The sequence below is a fragment of the Nuphar pumila genome, chromosome 4 (genome assembly GCF_984573655.1).
Source record: "Nuphar pumila chromosome 4, dmNupPumi1.hap1.1, whole genome shotgun sequence".
In the NCBI taxonomy this organism is placed as follows: Eukaryota; Viridiplantae; Streptophyta; class Magnoliopsida; order Nymphaeales; family Nymphaeaceae; genus Nuphar; species Nuphar pumila.
The window spans coordinates 115,591,512-115,615,169 of NC_143252.1; the positions used below are offsets into that span (position 1 = coordinate 115,591,512).

The following is a 23,658-nucleotide window of genomic DNA, read 5'->3' on the forward strand; positions in this document are numbered from 1 at the left end:
GGGAAATATGCCAATCATCGGGCAGCTCAAGGAGGTAAGCATTCGAACCTAATCGCTGAAGGATCCTAAAAGGGCCATACTTCTTAGGACTTAATTTGCTATAGGTGCCTACAGGAAAACGCTCTGGACGCAGATACACCCAGACAAGTTGACCGACCTCGAAATGGACATCACGACGACCCTGATCTACGAAAGCTTTGTAGGTCTCATAGCTTTCAACAAGTTTGGCCCGGACTTGTCTGTGAATGTCACGCATATATTCGACGGCATCGAAGGCATTCGGAGCTGGAGCTGAGAGAGCTGACACAGGGGCTAGATCAACGACATGGGTGGGAGACTGACCATACACTACCTGGAACGGAGATTTACCAGTAGAACGGTTAATGGAGTTGTTATAGGCGAACTCGGCTTGGGGCAATACGAGATCCCAAGTTTTGACATTTTCGCCCACTAGGCTCCGTAACAAATTTCCTAAGGTGCGGTTCACAACTTCGGTTTGGCCATCGGTCTGGGGTGATATGCACTACTGAACTGAAGCTTAGTCTTCAACAGGGCCCATAACGATTTCCAAAAGTGGCTCATAAAACGCGTGTCGCGATCAGAAGTGATTGTGTGAGGGAGACCATGGAAACAGGCAACGTCCTTGAAATAATATGAGGCGACTAAAGAGGCATCGGTGGTGCGCTTACATGGGACAAAGATAGCCATTTTGGAGAACCGGTCAACAACTACTAGAATGGAATCAAAACGACGTGGTGTGCGGGGAAGGCCCACGATAAAATCCATGGATACGTGCTCCCACGGCCGTTCAGGAATGGGTAACGGAGTATACAAACCACTATTCTGACGATGACCTTTGGACACTTGACACACATGACAACCTTGGATGAACTTGACAACATCTTTGCGCATTTTGGGCCAAAAGTATCGTTCATCTAAGAGAGCGAACGTCTTATCATGCCCGAAATGCCCTGCTAACCCTCCTTCATGTAATTCAGAAATCAACTGAAGTCTAAGGGAGAAATTGAGCACACATAATTGGTTACCACGGAAGAGGTAACCATTATGAATACAAAAACGGGGGTCGAGGGTGCGATCTGAAGAGATGCACCCTTCCCAGACTTTGTGAAAATCAGGGTCCGTGGGGTATAACTCTTTGCAGTGTTCAAAACCAATGACCTGCACTGACATAGTCATGAGAAGACTGTTCTTCCTACTAAGAGCGTCAGTCACCTTGTTCAGGGTACCAGATTGATGCCGAAGCAAAAAGGTGTACTCTTGCAAGAAGCTGACCCACTTGGCATGACGAGCACTCAACTTCTTTTAACTGTTTAGATACTTCAAAGCCTCATGGTCCGTGTACAAGACAAATTTCTTATAGATGAGATAATGTCTCCAATAACGAAGGGCTTGTACAACGGCATAGAACTCAACATCGTAAGTGGAGTATTGGCACCTGGCCTGAGTCAGCTTCTCACTAAAGAAGGCAACGGGCCTACGATTCTGACTCAAGACAGCGCCAATCCCCACTTTGGAGGCATCACATTCAACCTCAAGGACTGCACCAAAATCTGGGAGAGCTAAGACAGGAGCACTGGTCATTTTTTCTTTGATGATCGTAAAGGCTTTGCCAGCCGCGGGCGTCCAATGAAAGCTAGTACCTTTTAGGCACTCCGTGATGGGGGCCATAAGGGTACTAAAATTTCTCACGAAACGTCGATAAAAAGTGGCTAACCCGTGGAAACTACGGATCTCTCCTATAGTCTTTGGGGTAGGCCAATCGACAATCGCGCGGACTTTTGCGGGGTCGGCCTTGACGCCATCAGATGACACAATAAACCCTAAGAACACGACACTGGACGTCATAAACTCACACTTTTTAGCATTGGCATACAATTTTTCCTTTCTCAAAATATCTAAGACTTGACGCAGGTGACTCAAATGATCGGACAATGATGAACTATAGACCAAGATGTCGTCAAAGTAGACGACAACAAACTTTTCAATACACGGACGCAAGACTTGGGTCATCATGTTCATGAAGGTACTTGGGGCATTAGATAACCCAAACGGCATGACTAACCACTCGTACAATCCATCACGTGTCTTGAATGCCGTTTTCCACTCGTCCCCTTCTCGTATACGAATCTGGTGATACTCGCTTTTGAGATCTATTTTAGAGAAAATGGAGGCACCAGATAACATATCAAACATATCATCCAAACGAGGGATGGGAAAACGGTATTTGACTGTGATGCGATTGATCGCACGACTATCGACACACATGCGCATAGACCCATCTTTCTTAGGGGTAAGTAAGGCGGGAACGGCACAAGGACTAACACTTTCGCGAATGAAACCCTTTTGCAGCAATTGCTGAACCTGTCTTAATAACTCAATATGCTCAGTGGGGTTCATGCGATATGCGGGAAGGTTGGGTAGACTCGACCCTGGCACAAAGTCAATGGCATGCTGAACTACCCTTGCCGAAGGTAATCCATCAGGTAGTTCATCCGGCATAATGTCGCGGAACTCCTCTAGAAGAGGGGCAACGTCCGCGGGAATAGACACTGACGAACTCATCACTGGCTTTGCCACTAGGGCATAACAATAGCCATCTTCCTGACAATGGTTCAGGAAGAGCCGGTACGAGAGACCTGCGATTCGGGGAACTCGCTCAGGTTTGTCCACAGTGGGGAAACCAGTCTCCTTGATAGGTAGAAGGACTATCCTATGGCCATTAAAGACAAAAGAGTATGTGTTCTTGCGGCCATCGTGAGTTGTCTGGCGATCGAACTGCCAGGGACGTCCCAAAAGAATGTGACACGCGTGCATAGGGGCTACATCACACCACACCTCATTGTGGTAGTGTTCCCTCATGGAAAACCGGACTAGGCATCGCTGAGTGATGGGAACCTCGTTGCCTTTCTTGAACCAGGCCATCTTATAGGGTTGGGACAACTTTTCGGTGTTGAGTTTCAAGGTAGACACCACACTCTCAGACACCATGTTCTCACATGCTCCGGTGTCAATGATGACATCACAAGCGTGCCCCTCACAGTTGCACCAGGTCCTAAAAATGTTATTCCTTAGCCATTTAGATGGGGCCGATTCTCGTGGTGTGGTCAACACATGACGGATGGACAACAAACTTTCGACGTTGCCGTCGAACTCTATAACTCCCCTCTCATCCTCAACTTCAACTAATGAATTGTCATCAATATCACTCTCACTTGCGGACTCGACAATTCCTTCAACAAGATGGGTGTTCCTGCTCGCGGTAGGACACTTGGACGTGACATGTCCTAACTCTTGACACCTAAAACAACGAAGGGTCGACTCACTAGGTTTGGCTTTGGACCGGGTGTAGAAAGCTGGGCTTGACTGGTCAGGTTTGCTAAGGTCTGTTCTAGGCTTTGAATCACTAGGAGAGCTTGCTCCCCTGGTTGGGAAACTCGGCTTGGGTCGACTGGTGGGCTCACTACGGGTCGTCCGATATTCCTGCCTCCGCTTCAGCTTGTCCTCGATGTTCATGGCATAACTGCTGGCTTGATCTAATGTCTCCACTGTGACACAACTAAAATCGTCAGAGATAGCAGGGCGGAGACCCGAAATGTACCTCGTGACCTGCTGACGAGCTGTTTCCTCGATCTGCACACGCAGGGAAAGACGATGGAACTCCGCGGTGTACTCTGCTACAGTTCGGGAACCTTGGCGCAGGGTCAGGTATTCCTTGTAGGCTCGCTCGGCGTGATCCGAAGGCACGAACTTTGACTGCATCAGTCTTTGCATTTCCTCCCACGACTGTACGCGCTCTAATCCCTGCCGCTCCCTCGATCGTTGTAGCTCCACCCACCATGTCTGTGCTAGGCCTCTCAATCGCGTAGATGCTAGCGAGACACGACGATGTTCAGCGACTGTGTGATAGTCGAAGAAGAACTGCACTGCATAAGACCAGTCGAAAAACTGTTCCGCGTCGAATCACCCCGCAAACTCCGGAAGATCCAGTTTCACGCCATAAGTGGAGGAGTGGTCTGGTGCTCTCTGTTGTCGCGGCTCCACCATTCCTGCAGGATGCTCGTTCCAGAAAATGTCGTTGTCCCATGCTGCTTCATTGTCCGTAGGGCGGTATTGCTTGCCGGGATGCTGGTGTTGTCGAACACTTGAACTCTCCCGATGGGGGGTCGGCGGTCAGGGCGCGCCGATTCCTGCTGACATTGCCTCGGTCTGGTTTGCCCGTGGGCGGGCACCATCTGCGGCCGGTATTGCGGTACTGGAATGACGGGAAGTCCAATGTAGGGGGAAGGGTTCGGGTGAGGTTCTGGTTCCTAGCGGGTAGAATTGGTATAATATGGTTGTGGGTTAGGAGTATGGTGTTGGGCCGGATGTTGTGTTGGGTTCTGGGTCAGGGTTGGGTAAACAGGTGGGTTTGGGTTTGGGTATGGGTATGGGTATGGGTATGGGGCTTGGTGGGTATATGGATGGGTTGACTCGCCCGATGGGATGTGGATCGGGCCCATTCCTACACTACTCGTCGGACCCAGATAGGGATGGGCTGGATCGGGGTTCGCGTTGTGGGGATAATAAGCTTGGTTTGAACTCGATCCCCGATCCATAAGATGATGAGTCTGGTTTTGACCCGGCTCAAATCCAAACTGAAGCTCCGTCCGGGTCCGATATGGGTTATGGTCGGCCTGGGGTATATTTTCAGGGTCGGAATTAATGGGTTGGTTCTGGTTCGGGGCTGCCCGCGAACCGGAACCAACTAGGTAGGCTGGGTAGAGGGTGTCTAGACCCAAACCCGTTCCCTGAGACCCAATGGTTGGTCCCAGCGAAACAGGCCTGGGTCCGATTACATCAACAACTAGATTGGTTTCTCTTGGATCTGGCCCAATCAACAAGGGTTCGCCAACTCCAGCTCGTAGGGATGCGACTACAGAGCCTCCCCGTGTGGGGTCGGGGGCGAAAGGTAAGTCCCTCCCAAGCCGGGCTGATATGACCGGGCCGGCAGTAGGGTCCAGCGTGACGCTGGGCCCCTGCCGACTCAACTCACTCTGCGACACAGTCCGAGCAAAACCCTGCCACGATCCCGGGCCTGCAGGTGGACCCAGCGCAACGCTGGGGCCCTGCAGGCTCGGGCTGACCTTCTGCGCAATCGCTGTTATGCCTGGCCACGAACCCTGGCCTGCAGGTGGACCCAGCGTACCGCTGGGGCCCTGCAGGCTCGGGTCCACCTGCGATACAGGCGCAGTTACTTGTTGTCGGGAGTGGGGTACTCTTACCAGGGAATCGTTGTTCGCCGAGATCCCCTGATGTTGCTGAGAGATGTCCGGGCCATGCATGGACGCTGGAGCTGCTGGGAAGGCCGGTCCTTGTTGTAGGGATGTCGGCTGAGATGACTCGGCACCCTGGGGGCTCAGTTTTGCAGACGCGCCATCAGCGAAGCCTGCCTCTGGTACTGCGCACGACCCCTTGCGTGACTCGAGTGTCGTCAAACGATTGTCCATCCCATCCACCATTTTTGATAGGCCGGCGACATCCCGACTCATGCGCAACATATTCACCTGTATTTTCGTCAACACCTCCATGACACGCAGCATTGGATCTTCGCTGCTCGCCTCCTCACGCGCTTCGCCTTGTACCGGATCGGTTCTCGCCTCAAGAGCCATACCGCTGATGAAGGTGGAACGCCTGCGCTCTGATACCACTTTGATGCAGCCACGTTGGAGGAGGAGTGAAACAATGGCCCACCGTGAATCAGTGTGGCTGAACTTCTTTATTAAACTCAACAAATGTTTCAATAAGCAATGGGAAATTCAATAAGCAGTAAAGAATGTAAAGGAAAACAGTAGGCAGAAAGAAAATAGGAAAAAACTGCAAGAAGGCAAAAGACGGCTGGAGTTTTCAATCTTCTCTGCCTCCACGCAACCCTAGGAAGGGCCTTTTAAAGGCTATTTACTAGACCCGGGTCGCGGATCCAGATTTGGATCCGACCCATGATCCGGGTCAGCCTCTATCTGCGGCTGGTTCTGGGGCGTGCGAACTCCACCACACCTGGCGTAGGTGCGCAGGGGTACTTCCCTGCGTCGTGGCTCTGTCCCTGCAGGTGAGTCATACACGCGGGGTCCTCCATATGCTCTTTGTGGCGGATCGGGTGGCACGATGGACCCAATCGGGTCCTGCCCTGCATCAGATTAGATTTTTTTGTTTTAAAAAGATAGTATTGAACCACCGATTTGCCTAATCTGTATTGGTAGAACGCGGTGGGATGCAAACACACAGGAAATCAGATTTTTGTATTATGGTTTATGACAGATTTCATGTATTTGCCAGATTCGAAACTCATTCCTTTCTTCTATGGTCCTGTATACAGTGTTTTCCTTTTATTCTTTTTTGGTACAATAGGCATTTCCATTTAGATTTGAATTGATCAGTGGGATTTATAATCTGACTTAATATTTGTTTTCTTTTTGCTCATACAACTAAGGTGCAGTTGTTTCTGATCCTGCGTTGAGTTCATTGCCATGATCCAAGTTACCTTGGTTGTTTGGGAATCGGTAACCGTAGGGTTCTACGATTTTGCCTAATGCTTTGTTCAAAGATGCAATGATACACTGAAATCCCTCTTTTTCACGTTGCTGATGAATTAGGGATCGAATAGTGGTCCTTTTTTTGCCTCTGTGCACCAGTATGCAACCAGCACATACTCTAATCTCTGTGCATCACCTGCATTAGATGCATCATGAATGTTATTCGCATAACTATTAGGGCTTTGTTGCTAAATGACGATTCAGATTCCTTTTGCTATTTTATTAATCCAGTATGTCGATTGTAAGTGGTTATATCCTAACATTTATTCTCATTTTTTCTCTCACCCGATTAAGGGTGTTTCCTGGTGTTTGTACTTTATGGATGTTTCCTGGTGCTCATTGATTTGTTAACCTTCGATCTTCTGTCTTTGCATTGCGCTATTTTGAATAGATTAGTTGTTTTGAGCTCAATAGGGAAATTTTAACAACTTCTGATTCTTGAAGATAATCTGACTCCAAATGCACCCATGTACACACACAAGGCTAGTTCACTTATGATGGGTTGAACTACTTTCTGAACTTTAGAAAAGCAAAATCATGGAGTACAGTTGATTAGAATTAACTCTTCACTCCTACCTATAAGGGTGGATTTTATGCATCTGTTTGTGATTATCCAGTGGAGATCTCTTCTCTCCACCTTCCTTTACTTTGTCAGTTATGTCACTGTACGTTGTGGGTGCCTAGTTCTTTGTATCTTGTTTGACAGATAGTTTATGCTTTCCAATATGAGGCAGCAACCAAAAGAGCTTAGCATATACATTTAGGATAGGATTGGATAACCAGTCCTGGATGCTCTTAAAAACATGGTTATGGAGGTTTCGTTCATTGTTTCCATTTGATATGCGTTTGGACATAGATGTTCATTTCAACCATTCCAAAAGTTGTTTTAAGATAATGGTTGCCTGTTAAAAGTTAAGGAGTTAAAACAAACACTTCTGTATTAAGTAGTTAATTATAAATACCCTCTAAGATCAAAATGGGTTTATTACCATGTGAATGGTCTGCACTTTCTTAAACTGTACATTCTCTGATGATAAATGCATATTGAGCTGCATAGTGGCTTGGGTTCAAGTGCATATTAAACTGCATAAATTCTGATATTCGAAGTGCATACTTTATGGAAGGTTATGATTAAGCTGCACATTTACTTATGTTAAAATGCCTATTGAGTTGCTTATCCTCTAATGTTCCATTTCATGTTAAGGTGCATATTTTTCTAAAGTTCAATGGCCTAGCACAATACATACTTTCTGAAATTATCAAATGCCAACAAAGGCACAAATGATCTGGGCAGTAAAGGGGAAATAACTGAATTCTTGTGATTGACATAACCGGTTGGTGATTCTTGCACATTACTGCATTACACACACCTACTCAGTTTATGGCATACTCTTGTTGTACCTTTTAGTGTTATATGAATACTATTCATATAAAGTGTTATGCCCGAGATTGGGTAATAATAATATGTTGGCCGATGAAATTTCTTTTAGCATGAAAACTCTGTAATTAATCTTTCGTGATTTAATTGGAAGAGTTACTTGAATTTATCAAATAAAGATTTCATGTCCGAGCCTGCAGGTCGGATGTTGTTGGCACTTAAGATGCCAAGCAGGGGATTCAGGAGTCCCGATTGGGGGCCCTGAGCTTATACCATTAATATCCAAGAGAATGCAAAAGTTAATATTCTTGCCTGACTGGTTTAAAGGTACCAGGGCATTCGTGCTTGATGGTTTAAAGGTACCAGAGCACTCTGGGTGGGTCTACACAATTAAATGAATAAAGGTTGATTAACATACCTATTTAAGGTATGAATGATTGAGGATCTACTCCTAATGTGGTATGATTCAAAGTTTTGGGGAACTCCAGTGTCTTTGAGTACTGGGTTCAAATCAGGGAAAACCTTGACACAATGGGAAATACAAATTAATAAGTGGGCAACCCACTCAGATTCGGGCTTATCTTAGAGAGGGTAGGTGGTACACAACTCCGGGGACATGTGTTTATTGCTTCGAGCGGCAATGACTCGTTGGTCCCAGTTCTCGGAGTTAGGAGACTCAGACTACCAATATGTCCTAGGTGGTAGCTCTTTGTAGTTCTGCAAAAGTTAAGGATGCATCCTGTTTTGGTTTTGGGCCTTTGGGAGGTTCTCTCGGTCACTGACCGCTCTCTTAAGATTTACAATTTTAGTTAGAATATTCGGGTTAATAAAACACCAATGAATAATGAACCCCCCGAATGTTCTCTTCTGTTACGGTTGCCTTGGCTCGTGTGTACCCGCGGGATAATTAAAGAAAAACATTAACTTAAAGCATCTTAGGTATTATATTTGAATAAGTAGTGACAAGTTTGCAATTTTATACATAAATAGTTACTTTTGAAATGTGGTCATTTACTTTTAGCATGCAATGAAATCTGTGACTATGAGATATTTAAATTCTGCTAATGCTTTGACCAATTAGTTAGTTTTTATAAACTGTTGTTGTCACAGTGTGGATCCTTTACTTATTCTCGTATATGCTGGAAATCACACACGGCACCCACATCACACACTTGATACATGATATATCTGCAAGAAAAACTATAGTATTTCCTACTTAGACAGTTGTAGTCTAATTCCTATAAATTTACTATTTTTCAGGTGAAGAATAGAGTTTATGAGCGACTGCGGGATAAGGCATTGATCGAGATATTGATTTATTGTATTATCGGAATGTCTCAGATTAAATTTCAATTTATTAGAATTCATGTTATTTGGAACTCTGATGTCATTATCTATTTGGAATAAAATAAATATTATTGCTTTGATTACTCCTGTAATGCGCCTGAATGCTTAACCCAATGAAATGATTGTTTCCGCTGTTATATATAAAAAAAAAATTCTCAAAAGTTTGGGTTAAAATTTCGGGGTGTTACATCAAATACCACATAAACCTCATCAAAGTCTTTTTTAAGAGTCAAGCGAGTTTCTTCTTGGCATAAGTCGACAAGAATTTCACTAAGAGGAGTAGAAGCCCTATGAAGAAGGGATCCTCTTAGTTGTTCAAATTTGGGATGAAGCCCATGAATGAATTGAAAAAATCTTTCTCTCTCCATTTGCTCTTGCCTCATCACAATAGCACTTCCTTTCCATTGTGGTTCAAGGAGACTAAGCTCATCCCATAGAAGAGATAAAGTACTATAATAGTCATATCCTCTTGCTTGGTTCCTCTTACTTTTTCTTGTAAAAAAAAAGTTTAGCAAGATCTTTTTGAGTGTACATACCTTTCATGAAGAACTATGCTTCATTTGCTTTCTTAAATTTGGCTAAATTAGCACAAATCTAGAGTTCCACATTATTCATAAACTATACTGATATCTTGGCATGCTCACTTTCCTAATCATCTGTTAAAATGTAAACTGTAATATATATATATATATTATTTAATATTATTATATTTTCTTTTATTATTTTCTTTTTCTATTTTTCTTTATTTTCTTTTTTAGCATCTAGTTCAATAGAAACTAGATATTTGATTCAGTCAGTGCAAATAGCTGTTGGACTGTAGTCCAACAGCTATAATAAATATTGTTGGACTATAGTCCAACAGCTATAATAATAAATGCTGATGGACTGTAGTCCAACAGCTATATTAAGAGACGTTGGAATCCAACGTCTCTTTTGGAGAGCTCAAAATGAACTCTCCTCTCTCTTCCACTTTTTTGTATATATAGGGGTGAACCCCTTCAATGTAATGTACCATGCTTCTTAAGCATTTTGTTCATGAATAAATTATTATTTATTTTTCAAGTGTTCTTCCTTTTATACCCTTTCAAGGGTCATGCTTGTAGTGTCTCCAATAGACACTTGTTTGTGAGTTATTTGTGCATTTGTTGAAGACCACCATTTCATTACATGGTATCAGAGCTACGAAATCCTTAGATCTTGAAGTGCTTCCGCCTCGATTTCCATGCCACATTTACAAAAGGTGTTTCATCACCTTGTTCTTGGCTCAAGAAGATTTGTTTGAAGAAAGGCGAACTTGTGCTACAAAAAATTTTGGTTTTGTATCCTCTCTTATTCCTTTGTCTACTCTTTTTCTTTTCTTTTTATTTTTCTCTCTCTCTCCTCTTATTTATTCTTCTCTTACCCTTGTAAAAGATGGATGACAATGATAAGATCACCATCATTCCTATGAAGCTAAATGATACTAACTATGTAATGTGGGCTTCGATTATGAAGCACCACATTTGGGGAAAAGGTTTATGGGGTATAGTGGATGGTTCCGATTTGGAACCTAAACTATCTCTTACCAAGAAAGAGGGTGATAAAGAGGTTCCTCTAACGGAAGAAGAGAAGAGTAAGGCGTTAGCCACTTATGAAAAGAAATGGAAAGAATGGAGGATAGGGCATGCAAAAATTATGTCATGGCTCATCAATAGCATATACATTAAAAAATGCTCTAGTCTAACTAAGTTTGAGCATGCCGATAAGGCTTGGGAATACCTCAAAAACATGTATTCCCTTAAAGATATTGCACATGTATGCAATTTACAAGATAAAGTTCGGACAATGACTCAAAAAGATAAAACTATTCGAGAATATTATAATGAGTTGTCCGAACTTTGGGAAGAGTTGGCTCTTCTTGAGCCCAAATGGCATTGTGTCGAAGACATCGAGCTTCGCCAAAAGCAACTCGATATGGAACATTTCTATCAATTTGTGAATGGTCCAAGGCCGGAGTTTGAATCCACCAAATCGGCCCTTTTACATCGTGGAAAAATTCCTTCTATTGTTGATACTATAGAAGAGCTCACTATGGAGGAAAATAGACTTAGAAAAAGTACTCCAAAAGTTGATGATGACTCCGTTTTAGCTGTATCTAGACCAGGGAATCATACTCGTACTTACAAGCCGCCTCATTTTGGAAGGCAAAACGGCGACTTTGATAAAAGAAAAATTATTTGTCATCATTGTCATGAACCGGGGCACTATAGGCCTCAATGTCCAAAGTTAAAAAGAAGAGAAGAAAAAAAGAGTTGCATCTGTTGAATCTGAGTCAAAAGATCAAGATGCACCTGTGTCTATGGCTCAACTGATGGAAATCCTTCAACCTCTTCTCAAAGGGGTATCCTCCTCAACTGGAGCGGCAATTGCATCTTTCTCCGGTCCAGGTAACTTTCCTTGGCTTTTAGATTCTGGTGCTTCTTTTCATATGACCCCAAATGTTAATAGTCTATCTGAATGTCTTAAAAATAACTCAAGTGTGTCAAAGGTTTTTACAGCCGATGACACATCTCTTGAAGTAAAAGGAATAGGATGTTTTGAAAATCTTCAAAAATCCAAAAGATTTTTTATCCCAGAAGTTAGATATATCCCTAAACTTAATTTGAATCTCTTATCTGTCTCGCAAATATCTGATTATGGATGTAATATCTCCTTCTCTTCTCATGGTTGTTGGGTACAGGATCGCCAGTCAGGGAAGCTGATTGGGGAAGGCCATAGAGAAGGAGGACTTTATTACATGGACTTTTTGGAATTACCCAAGAATGCATTTTGTTATAATATTCAGAAATTAGAATTGGATTTATGGCACAAAAGGCTTGGCCATCCTCATATGTCTAAAATTCAATATTTTCCAAGTTTGGAAAAATTTTGTAATTCTGAAAATTTTTCTTGTAAAGACTGCATTCTTGGCAAAATGAAAAGGTTACCATTTCTTAGTAGAACTTTTGTTTCCTCACGACCACTTGAGTTAATACATTCGGATGTTTGGGGCCCCGCACCAGTTATTTCCAAAGGTGGTTATACATATTATGTCATTTTTGTTGATGACTTTTCTAGACATACTTGGATTTATTTTCTTAAATATAAATCTGATGTCTTTGCTAACTTCCAAATATTTCATAAAATGGTTAAAAATAAGTTTCAAAATGATATTTCTGTTTTTCGCACTGATTCAGGGGGAGAATTTATGTCCAACGAATTCAAAGACTATCTCAATTTACATGGTATTACACATCAAAGATCATGTCCACACACTCCACAACAGAATGGCCTAGCCGAACCAGAGTTACCAGTCGAGGAAGCGGGAGCGGGAAGCGATACGGGAAGCGAGGCACTTTCAAAAATTTAGGAAGCGGGGAAGCGTGAGACCACTTACAAGAAAATTCCGAACCGTCTCGGAAACGACCTAGGAAGCGAACCGGAAGCGAGGGGAAGCGAAAAAAATGAAAAAAAGGGGAAGCGAGGGGGAAGCGAGGGGGAAGCGTGGGGGAAACGTGGGGGAAGCACGCTTCCCATTTATGGGAAGCACGTTTCCCATAAAAAGGGGACGCGCTTCCAATAAAAGGGAAGCGCGCTTCCCCAAAAAGGGGGACGCTTCCCCTCACGCTTCGGAAGCGCGACGTTTCGCGCTTCCGAAGCGCGCTTCCCCTTTTGCCTAGGCGCTTCCGGTAACTCTGAGCCGAACGCAAACATCGACACATTATGGAAACTACTAGGACATTGCTAATTGCAAATCAAGTTCCAAAAAGTTTTTGGGCTGAAGCGGTCCTAACTGCCACCTACCTCATTAATAGGATGCCATCTTCCTCATTAAAGAATACAACTCCAATAGAAAAACTTGTTAATTTAATTCCAGATTATTCTAGATTAAGAGTCTTTGGATGCAAATATTTTGTTTTCACCAACAGAAATGACAAACTCTCTCGTGCAATCCCATGTGCCTTTTTAGAATATGCTGATAATAAAAAAAGCTACAGGTGTTTCGATTTTCAAAATGACAAATTATATGTGTCAAGAAATGTATCTTTTTTGGAAAAAGAAAGCTTCTTTGAATTTGAAAAATCCAAGGATGTCACTGAATACTCGTTTTTAATTGATCCAACTTCAAAATCCAATGAATGTGATGTTGGATGTGACCTTGACAATGATCAAAGTCCTATTGTTGTTGAAAATGATGATAATGAAGAGCAAATCCATAGGGATGTTAGTCTACAATATTCAAGACGTAGAGAGCAAAATCTTCCATGTGCATTACAAAAATACTCTGAAGTCTCACCTAGAAGAACGTCTAGAATCTCTAAACCTCCAGAAAAATTTGTGTCTTATGAATCTTTTTCACCCACGTATAGGGCCGCCATTGCATTAATACAATCATATGTTGAACCATCATCCTATTCTCAAGCAAAAAATCATATAGAATGGATAGAAGCCATGAAAATAGAATTGGATGCACTAGAAAAGGCCAATACTTGGACGATACAAGATATTCCTCCGAGTAAGAAACCTATAGGTTGTAGGTGGGTATACAAAGTCAAAACCAAAAGTGATGGGACCCTGGAAAGATATAAGGCCCGTTTAGTAGCAAAAGGATATGCCCAAGAGTATGGCATCGATTATGAAGAAACATTTGCTCCTGTGGCCCGTATGACCACTGTTAGAACTTTAATAGCCTTGGCCTCCATTAGAACATGGCCTATCTTTCAATTAGATGTCAAAAATGCTTTCCTGAATGAGAATCTCGTTGAAGAAGTATACATGGAAGCCCCACCTGGTATTAGTATCCCTAAGGGTAAAGCTCTTCGTCTAGAAAAAACTCTTTATGGTCTTAAACAGGCTCCAAAAGCCTGGTATGACCGATTTAGTCATGTTATGCTTGATATTGGTTTTCAACCTTGTTTAACTGACACTGCTTTGTTTGTTAAGAAATCTGATGCAGGCATCATTATTCTTCTTCTCTATGTGGACGATATGATCATCACTGGAGGCGACAAACAGGGAGTTGCAAATATCAAATCTCTTCTTAAAACTCACTTTAAAATGACTGACTTAGGTTTATTAAGATATTTTTTAGGCATTGAAGTTGCTTATTCCCCTCGGGGGTATTTGATATCTCAATCTAAATTTGCTCTTGATATCGTTTCCAGGTCTGGCATTACAGATGATAAGAAAGTAGACACTCCAGAAGTTGTCAATGTTAAAATGAAAATTGATGATGGAGAACTTCTTGATGATCATACTCCTTATAGACAGCTTGTTGGAGCTCTTTCTTATCTTTCCATTACTAGGCCAGATATAACTCATGCGGTTCATACAGTCAGTCAGTTTCAGCATGCTCCCACCTCCGTGCACATGGGAGCGATTTTGCGTATTATTAGATACTTAAAATCCTCTCTTTCACGAGGACTCTTCTTGTCTGCTTCATCTTCATTAAATTTAATTGCATATACTGATGCTGACTGGGGAGGTGATCCCAATAATAGACACTCAACTACTGGTTTTTGTGTGTTCCTAGGTGAAACCTTAATTTCGTGGAGGTGCAAGAAGCAGCAAAAAGTCTCTCTTTCCTCCACCGAAGCTGAATACAGAGCCATGGCAACCACCACTATGGAGGTTGTTTGGCTCAGACGATTGCTAGCGGATATGGGAGCTAAAGCAACACAAGCTTCAAAGATGTGTTGTGACAACAAAAGTGCGATCTACATTGCAAGCAACCAGACATTCCATGAGCGTACTAAACACATTGAGATGGACTGTCACTATGTCAGAGAGGAATACTTACATGGAACCATTGATCTGCCATATGTTACATCAGAATATCAATTAGCAGACTTCTTCACCAAGCCTCTCGCTGCTCCCAGATTTCACTTCCTCTTAGACAAACTTTCGCTCATTGTACCGTAAGTTTGAGGGGGAGTGTTAAAATGTAAATTGTAATATATATTATTTAATATTATTATATTTTCTTTTATTATTTTATTTTTTTATTTTTCTTTATTTTCTTTTTTAGCATCTAGTTCAATAGAAACTAGATATTTGATCCAGTCAAGTTCCTGTTGGAACTTGATTGTGCAAATAGTTGTTGGACTGTAGTCCAACAGCTATAATAAATACTGTTGGACTATAGTCCAACAGCTATAATAATAAATGCTGTTGGACTGTAGTCCAACAGCTATATTAAGAGACGTTGGAATCCAACGTCTCTTTTGGAGAGCTCAAAATGAGCTCTCCTCTCTCTTCCACTTTTTTGTATATATAGGGGTGAACCCCTTCAATGTAATGTACCATGCTTCTTAAGCATTTTGTTCATGAATAAAGTATTATTTATTTTTCAAGTGTTCTTCCTTTTATACCCTTTCAAGGGTCATGCTTGTAGTGTCTCCAATAGACACTTGTTTGTGAGTTATTTGTGCATTTGTTGAAGACCACCATTTCATTACATCATCAACTTTGGATTGGTATTCTTCAATAACTTTGGCTTTTTTCTCACCACTCAAAGCTTTTTCTTCATTCCCTTCCTTCTTGGTGAGCTTTAATCATGGTTCCGGAACAGTTCCACATATATATCTCCAAAGTTTCTTTCCTTTGAGGTTGTTTTTCATAGTGGCCGCCCACATTCTATAATTGGTCATCTTCAATTTGAATGAGAGGTCAATCTTTGCATCTTTGTCGGCCACTTCGGAATAGTTGAAGAAGAGCAAGAGTGTAAAGCTTAATAACACTTAAACACAAAAAAAAGAAGTCCCAAGAGTGTTCAAACACCTAGGGGCTCTGATACCATATAATGAAATACAAGTGCCAAAAGCAATGTCACAATGTGACTACAAGAAGGCACAATCACATAAGTGCAATGTCTCTAATGAACAAGATACAATATGCCACAAAGGGAAAACACCAAACACACAAAAGGGAGAAGAAATAACTTGAAATAATAATAGAACTATTATTGAAATACTTGAAAAATCATTATTGAGAGAAGGAGGAAAGTCCCCTTTATATACACCTCAAGAGGGGCCAAGGGGAGCTCCCAAAAGAGTCGTTGGGAGCTCCTCAATGGTCACAAATGTGACCATTGGGGAGAGTCCCAACGACTCTTAAGGGAATCCCCTTTTACCCCTTTAATTAATAAAAAAGAACATAAGAAAAACAAAAAAATAAAAATACAAAAATGTCCCGAATGGACATCTATTTACAATTAGATGAAAAAACCAAATTGCCCCTAGTGGGCATTACAAAAGACACACACACACACACACACACACACACACACACACACACACACACACACACACACACACACACACACACACACATATAACATCCATATATTTTAACAATCTTGTCTCCTTGTATGTTATTTCTAATGGAACTACAAAAAAATGGTATCCCGTATCCTTTTGGGCGTGTCCATGTCACATAGCTGTCTGCTGATATTGTGATCCACTTGGTCCAAGTGAATGCTTGGCTGTTACATTTCCCAGTGTTCTCTGTAGACTTAGCTCCCAGAAATTTAGCTTAGTCTCTTCAGTAAGAAATTTAGCCAAAACCTAGGCTCGAGTAGGAAACCAAGTTATTTGAAGATAGCAATCCTAAAATTATCAAATGTTGGCCATAAGGCCATCAGGAACTCAATGACCCAAGATTTACATAACCCCATAACCTATTATGTAAACTTTTGGTCCTTAGTGGTTAAAAAATCCTAATTAATCTTCTATAAAACTAGCCACAATCATTACAGGTTTCAAGAGTTTGTGATTTGTTTAACCTAATTGAAAACCTTAAATTGGACCTATAATTGATTTAAATTAGTTCAAAACAAGTACACATGAGATATTTTTAGAGATATCATCAAGAACTAAACTATTTGTTTGAGATGTGGGACTTGATCTATGAAAGTGTTTGTGTTTATACCATCCACACTATTTACCAATTTACCAAATAATATACAAAAGAAATCATCCTAAATGGGTTGTGACTTAATTGGGTCCAAAACAGACTCAAAATGGAGTACCTATTAGGTTGGTGTCATCATTCCACTGAAGAAAGTAGTCTTTCTGTACTTAGCACTATAGCTGATTAGCCAGATGTGCACAATAAGATGATAGTGACCTCTGAAGATTTTTAACACAGAGAGACAAAAGGGTGAGGATATTCATTTGTAGGAAGCAATCAAGTAAAGACGTGTGTGCAGTATTATTGATAAGTAGATGAAGCAATAAAAAAATGCATATACAAAAAGGAAAATGATAAAGCAAGGATCACCATACAATAGCCTCTATACTTTATCTTTGTATGTGAGAGAGAAGTAATACTTGTTTCCTTGTGTCATTTTATAGGATGGTTTATTGACTTCCTTGCAAGGCATGATCTGCCGAGAAGAAAGAAACAAAATAAATAGGCAGATCAACATCTAGTGCTATTTGATTCCTTTCTGGTCCTGCTTAGCAGCAGTATTGGCAGAGGCTTGTTGTGATAGACATGCAACTCTGCTTGATGGTTGGTAAACCTAATATTGCATAAATCGGGTCTTATTTTGACATGTTAACTTGTGTATATTAAATTATTGTGTTTGTGAACCTGTGCATATGCATGTAGAAATGTGTAGTGCTCCATTTCTATGTCTTCATGGATTTTCTTAACACGTGTTACATTGTCATATACTTGTATATTGCATGTATCTAGGAGTCTGATATAACTGTGTTATCATGAAACTTAAGAATTGGTAAAAAAATCATGGAAAGTATATTTATGACATAAGCTTTTACAAGTATCTTTCCTCCCATCATAATACAGTTTATAAGAACCTGGTCTCATCTAGTTTAGAAGAGCCCAAGCGAGGCATGACTGGACTGGTATGGACTCATGCTGGGCCATGCATAACTTTTCTATAATGCCGGGTTGCTTTTTGTATCATCTCAGAATATTTTACTTCTTTTACATTGTTCATGCAGATTTGGTTTTGTCCAATAAATTGGTGTTTTACGATCTTGAGAACCAAGCCATCGGATGGACTAATTATAATTGTGAGTAATTTGTCCTGTATATATGAGCATCACTGGCATTTTCAGATTTTTTTCTTTGGTTGATCATCTTATTGAAATGTAGACGATTATTTGTTACGGGGGGTGGGGGTATTGGAGAACGGGAGCATTTGGCTTTGTATTGGGGCTGTTACATAGATACTTTCGTTTTCATTTATTACCCGAAGAAACTGTCTGGGTTTGAAGACCTGGTCATGGTGGCTCAGCCTGGCATACTTACGGTCATGATCCCCGAGGTGTAAAACTCTGAGGCTAGCACCCTTGTCCCCAGGCCTATGCTGGGCATCAGCTTGTGCAAAGGATGTTACATAGACACTTCTAGACACTCAAGGTGTTGGTGTTGGACACAACTGGACATGCCATGGACATGTGACCTTTTGATGTCACTTAGATACAAAGTGTCCAATTCAGGACACGAAGTATCTAGTGCTTTCAACACAAAGTGCCCAATTTAGGACACTTTTTAGGTGTGTTGGACATATAGTGACCAGTGTCTTGGACACTTCATGTCAATTTAGGACACTTTTAAATGTCTTGGATATAAAGTATCTAGTTTAGGAAACTTTTAGGTGTCTTGGAGAGGAAGTTATTTAAGACATGTTCATATTTCATATAAATCATCAATGATAGAAATTCAATGAAAATGTGAATATACATTTCATAGTTGATTTGATATTTCTTTTATATTGTTTTTTCTTTTCATTTTTCTTATACATATATCATAGTCACCTATATCGTTCAAGGTAATTTCTCGGAGAGATTTTCAAAAGTTGGAAAATCTCAGGAAAATCTTGAGAATATTTTGGGAGTTTTAAAAATATGAAAAATAATAAGAAATATAATAAAATAATAGGTATTCTTGGAAAAATGGAAGGAAATAACTTTGAAAAGCTTTTAAAATACAAAAAGAAACCAAAAAATATAACATTTGGGCTAAGAATATATAAAAAGTAAGATTTTTGCAAAAATATCACTATATTTCAAAAATATCATGAGATATTACCTTTAATATTGGCTACCTTGAAATAGCTGGTATTAAAGCGATACTTTCAAAATATCACCGATATCAGTGAGACTATATATATGAGGTTAATTTAACATTAAACTAGTTGTGTTTAACATTAAATGAATTCAACCTTATGAAAATGTCTAAATCACCCTTAAAATAATGATATTTTTTTAAAATGCAAGGTTACTTTTTGAGGTCAAAAAGGTAATTTTGATAGCTTTGTAAAGTTACGGTTATGGAAAAGGCGTTTGACTTTTCAATTCCCTTCAAGTTCAAAAGACCTATAATGCCTAAAAAATTAACAATGCATTTTAAAAAATACCATTCTTTCAAAGGTATTTTAATCATTTAATAAGGTTGAATACATTAGGGGTGGCAATTTCTGACACGACCCGCCAACCCGCTTCTTAGGCGGGTTCAGGTTCGGCTTAAACGGGTTCGTGTCGTAAACAGGTCGACCTGCCTAACCCGTTTATTAAACGGGTCGGGTTCGTGTTAGGGGTATGCCAACCTGCCAACCCGTCTGACCCGTTTAATAAATGGGTTAGGCGGGCGGGTCAACCCGTTTACCCGAACCCGACCCGCCAACCCTTTTATCCATTTATCTTTGGGTCCTTTTTTCTTTTGAATACTTGATTAGGGATTTAGGGTTTCTCCCGGAGAACGAAGGCTAATCCGGCGACGATCTTGCCTTCCTTGTGGGCACTCTTCGGCTTGATCGCCGACGGCATCCACTCCGTCACCACCACCCTCATTTGACCACCACCATCGGTGGCGTCCTTTTCCTGGTCGAGATTGTCGCTAAAGCGCAACTCGAACTCGTCAAAAAATTTGGTGGTAGAGAGGCCAGAGGGTTTCACAGAGATGGTGGTGGCGGCCTTCTTCTCCTCTTTGCCCTGGCTCGACTTCGTCCGCTCGTAGGGGGAGAGCCATTTGGCACTTGTACTCGGGCTTCCGTCAGGGTGGGAAGTGGAGCCCCTTCCTCTTCAGTGACTGCTTTGCGGCTTCGGAGATGCCCGCCAACCAGTTTACCCGCTTACCCGAAACTGACCCAACAACCCGTTTACCCGACCCGACCCGTTTATTAAACGGGTTAACCGTGTTGTGTCGGGTTACCCATTTAATAAATGGGACGGGTTCGTGTTTGCCACAGCCGACCCGTTTAATAAACGGGTCGGGTTCGTGTTGAGGTATGCCGACCCGCCAACCCGTCGTGTCGACCCGCCAACCCGACCCGATTGCCACTCCTAGAATACATCTAATGTTAAACACAACTAATTTAATGTTATATATATATATATATATATGTGTGTGTGTGTGTCCAAGGGTCTAAGCTTCTCATGTCTAGTTTTTGAAGATACCATGCTCGACACTTCTTACCCTTGTCCGACAGTGACGCTCATGTCGGTGTCCAAGTAACATAGATATGAGGTGATCATCTAAGCAGCTCATGAGAAATGCAGAATTTTTCAGTAGGATATGTAGGAATGGATATCCTCTTATAAAAGTCATTGATTGTATATCTATATCATGGGCCCCGTTCTTGGTTTTGATTACTTTCATAGTCACAAATATCGTTCTCGGATATTTCTTGGTAAGGGAAAATCTCAGGAGATTTGAAAAAAATTGTTTTTCTTGAAAAAATCTAGGTAAATTAAAAAAGAAAAATATAAAAATAAATAAATCGAAAGAACATAAAATGAAAAAACACATTATTCTATCAACATAAGGGACAGTTTCGTCATATAAAAGAGGGATTGCAAGTCAGGATAAAGGACATGAATGACATTGCTATTTAATGAGGACAGTTTAGTCATTTAATGAGCCTTTAACCCATCATATACTCACCATCAGTCAAAAGTTGTGAGACATGAGGATATTTTGGTAAAATGCTTTAAAGATGTGAATGTGACACTTATGAGAGAGTGTAGACGATACAACTTTCAACGACAGGACTTTAAGCTAAGCAGTTGGGGGTTCAAAAGCTTACCGATTTGCTGCAAAAGTGCATAGCATTATTATATTGTTTTATTAAAAAAACACATTTTAAACGCCAGAATTGAATTTAAGTGATATTTTTAAAATATCATGTATAAAACGGGAAAAATATGTGGTTGCATTTTTTGCAAGAAATTGAAATTCTCGGCGATATTTGTGGCTACGTTTGTTTCCAATCTAGTTATGCTACTAACCTTCCTTTTGTCACTTTCATTGTTTCATATATATTTTTTACAGTAAACAAAATTTTTCTTTTCAGGCTCAACAAGCATCAAAGTGAAGGACTCTAAGAGCGGAGCTGTTTATTCTGTCGGTGCCCATAACATTTCTTTAGCCTGTAAACTCCATTCGTTTGGATTCTCTTTGATACTCCTAATTATCACACCTCTTCATTTGATTCATTAAATTTTATCAATTGACACCGTTGATTCGTTTTGTTCTTTTGTCGCTCAATAAAAAATTGCTGTCTCCATGGCCAGTCTTTTACCTGAGAAAAAAGAAAAAAAAAATCCACAAACTTCATGAGCAGAACAGCCAGTTGTTTTAGCTAATCCATGAATTCTAGGGGATACATTTTTAAGGAAAAAAGAAAACAGGTTGTAAAATGTCACGATGATATGATGGATCATGTCTACACACACATTGGACTCTCGCAGAAGGAAATTAGTTTGGATGGGAGAAAATACCCCTTCTTGGGTGAGAAATTTGGAACCTTTGGTGAGAGTAGTTGAAGGATACCTTCTGCAGAGTTGCTAAAGGCAATCCATTTACAATAGTCATAAAAAACCAATGACTCAGAAGAACTCTAGGATCAGCCAAATTCTGTGAGAAGCTCCTGTACTTTAGGTAAATATCTCTAACAGGACATTGGGCACTTCTTCTCTATCGCCACCATTAACTCTGGTGAGCTCCCGAAGCTGATCTGATTTGAACCTGATGAACTGAAGGACTGTTGGTTGCACACTTTGATCCAACCACTACAGGTTAATTTTCATTGCTTATAATGAAGTAATGCTTTGTGAAAATTACGAGAAATAGCACTGTATTTCTTACACAATGAAGTATGTAAGTGAATTCAAAATGTGAACTTCAAAATTTTAAAAGGTTCATTATGAAGGCTTCCTGAATTTTAGTAATCCTGCTGATATGTATCGATATGTTTACAAGAAACAATGCTTTGCTTGTCAAGATGTGCATGTTGTATGCCGCTGTGTGTGTGTGTGTGTGTGTGTGTGTGTGTGTGTGTGCCATATTATATATTACCTGTCAACAACAAAGACGAAAGACTCAATATTGGGATTTTCTTGGCAAGGAAAATTTTCATGATAAATCAGTCTCGTTTGATAAATCACCCTCAAAAGAGTTATTAGAAAATGATATGAGAAATCTTACAAAGGGTCAAGCAAATGTGCCGTTAGTTTCAATTCAACAATGAATGCATGCTAGGGCATCTTACCGGTACAAACCGGCTTACAGTTTTTCTTTTTTTTTTGAAAGGCAAGCTGGGGTTAGCCAGACCCCCACCAGTTATTCAATGTACCACTACCACTGGGGTTTGAACCTGCAACGTCCCACCACAAGGAGACGTGCATTGACAGTTCCTACCACCACAATGAGACGTACACAAACCGGCTTACAGTTACCTCAAGCTTAATGGAAAATCTGTCAATCAAAAATTAGGTGAATTTGCAACCATATAATGCAAAAATAAAATAAAAATTTGCTGCAAGTGATTGACAACATGATAATCCAAAAGCCCCACAAGGGCTCTGCTTATCTGGTAGGAGTGGCTTGTGGATGTCACCAAGTTGATGGAACGAAGGGAAGATGGGTGTTCCTTGCCCACACTGGTTTGTTTCATTCTCATGTAAAGGAAGCGCTTTATATGAGAATGATCACTGATTTTAAAAGGTACTCTCAGCTCAACCCATATGTTTTCATAGGAGGAGATATAAATGGATTTACATGTAAAAATTAATTGGTGGTGGAAAAATCTGAGGTCCACTTATGTTAGCAAGACACTTTCTCACCATGATAATATGATGTTTGTTTCATTCATTGTATGAAATGATTACATCAAAGCTGTCAGCTCAACCCTTTCCCATGTAATTGCATGAAACAAACGAGGTGTAAAGGTTTTACCAATCAAACGCTTACGCCTGCCAATGTATGGGTCAACCATGGAGGGGTCTTCCCTCAAAAACAATAAAAAAAATGTCATCAATTTCAGTCAATTGCTTAACTGGATAAGAAGCTGTT

The 23,658-nt window shown here is 40.9% G+C and overlaps 1 protein-coding gene across 3 annotated transcripts in view; it reads left to right on the forward strand.

The window, feature by feature from the left end:
• Positions 1 to 21,992, forward strand: part of LOC149840716 (aspartic proteinase 36-like) — a 71,125-nt gene extending 49,133 nt beyond the window's left edge. Inside the window, exons 9-10 of one of the 3 annotated variants that reach the window (XM_090003280.1) lie at positions 18,303 to 18,374; positions 21,659 to 21,992. In XM_090003280.1, coding sequence (XP_089859406.1) covers positions 18,303 to 18,374; positions 21,659 to 21,804 — 218 coding nt within the window. In that variant the 3' untranslated portion in view covers positions 21,805 to 21,992. Of the gene's footprint in view, positions 1 to 9,228; positions 9,263 to 18,302; positions 18,375 to 21,658 lie in introns of those variants that run through there. The other 2 variants (XM_090003281.1, XM_090003282.1) reach the window with 2 other exon arrangements.
• Positions 21,993 to 23,658: the final 1,666 nt, after the last annotated feature.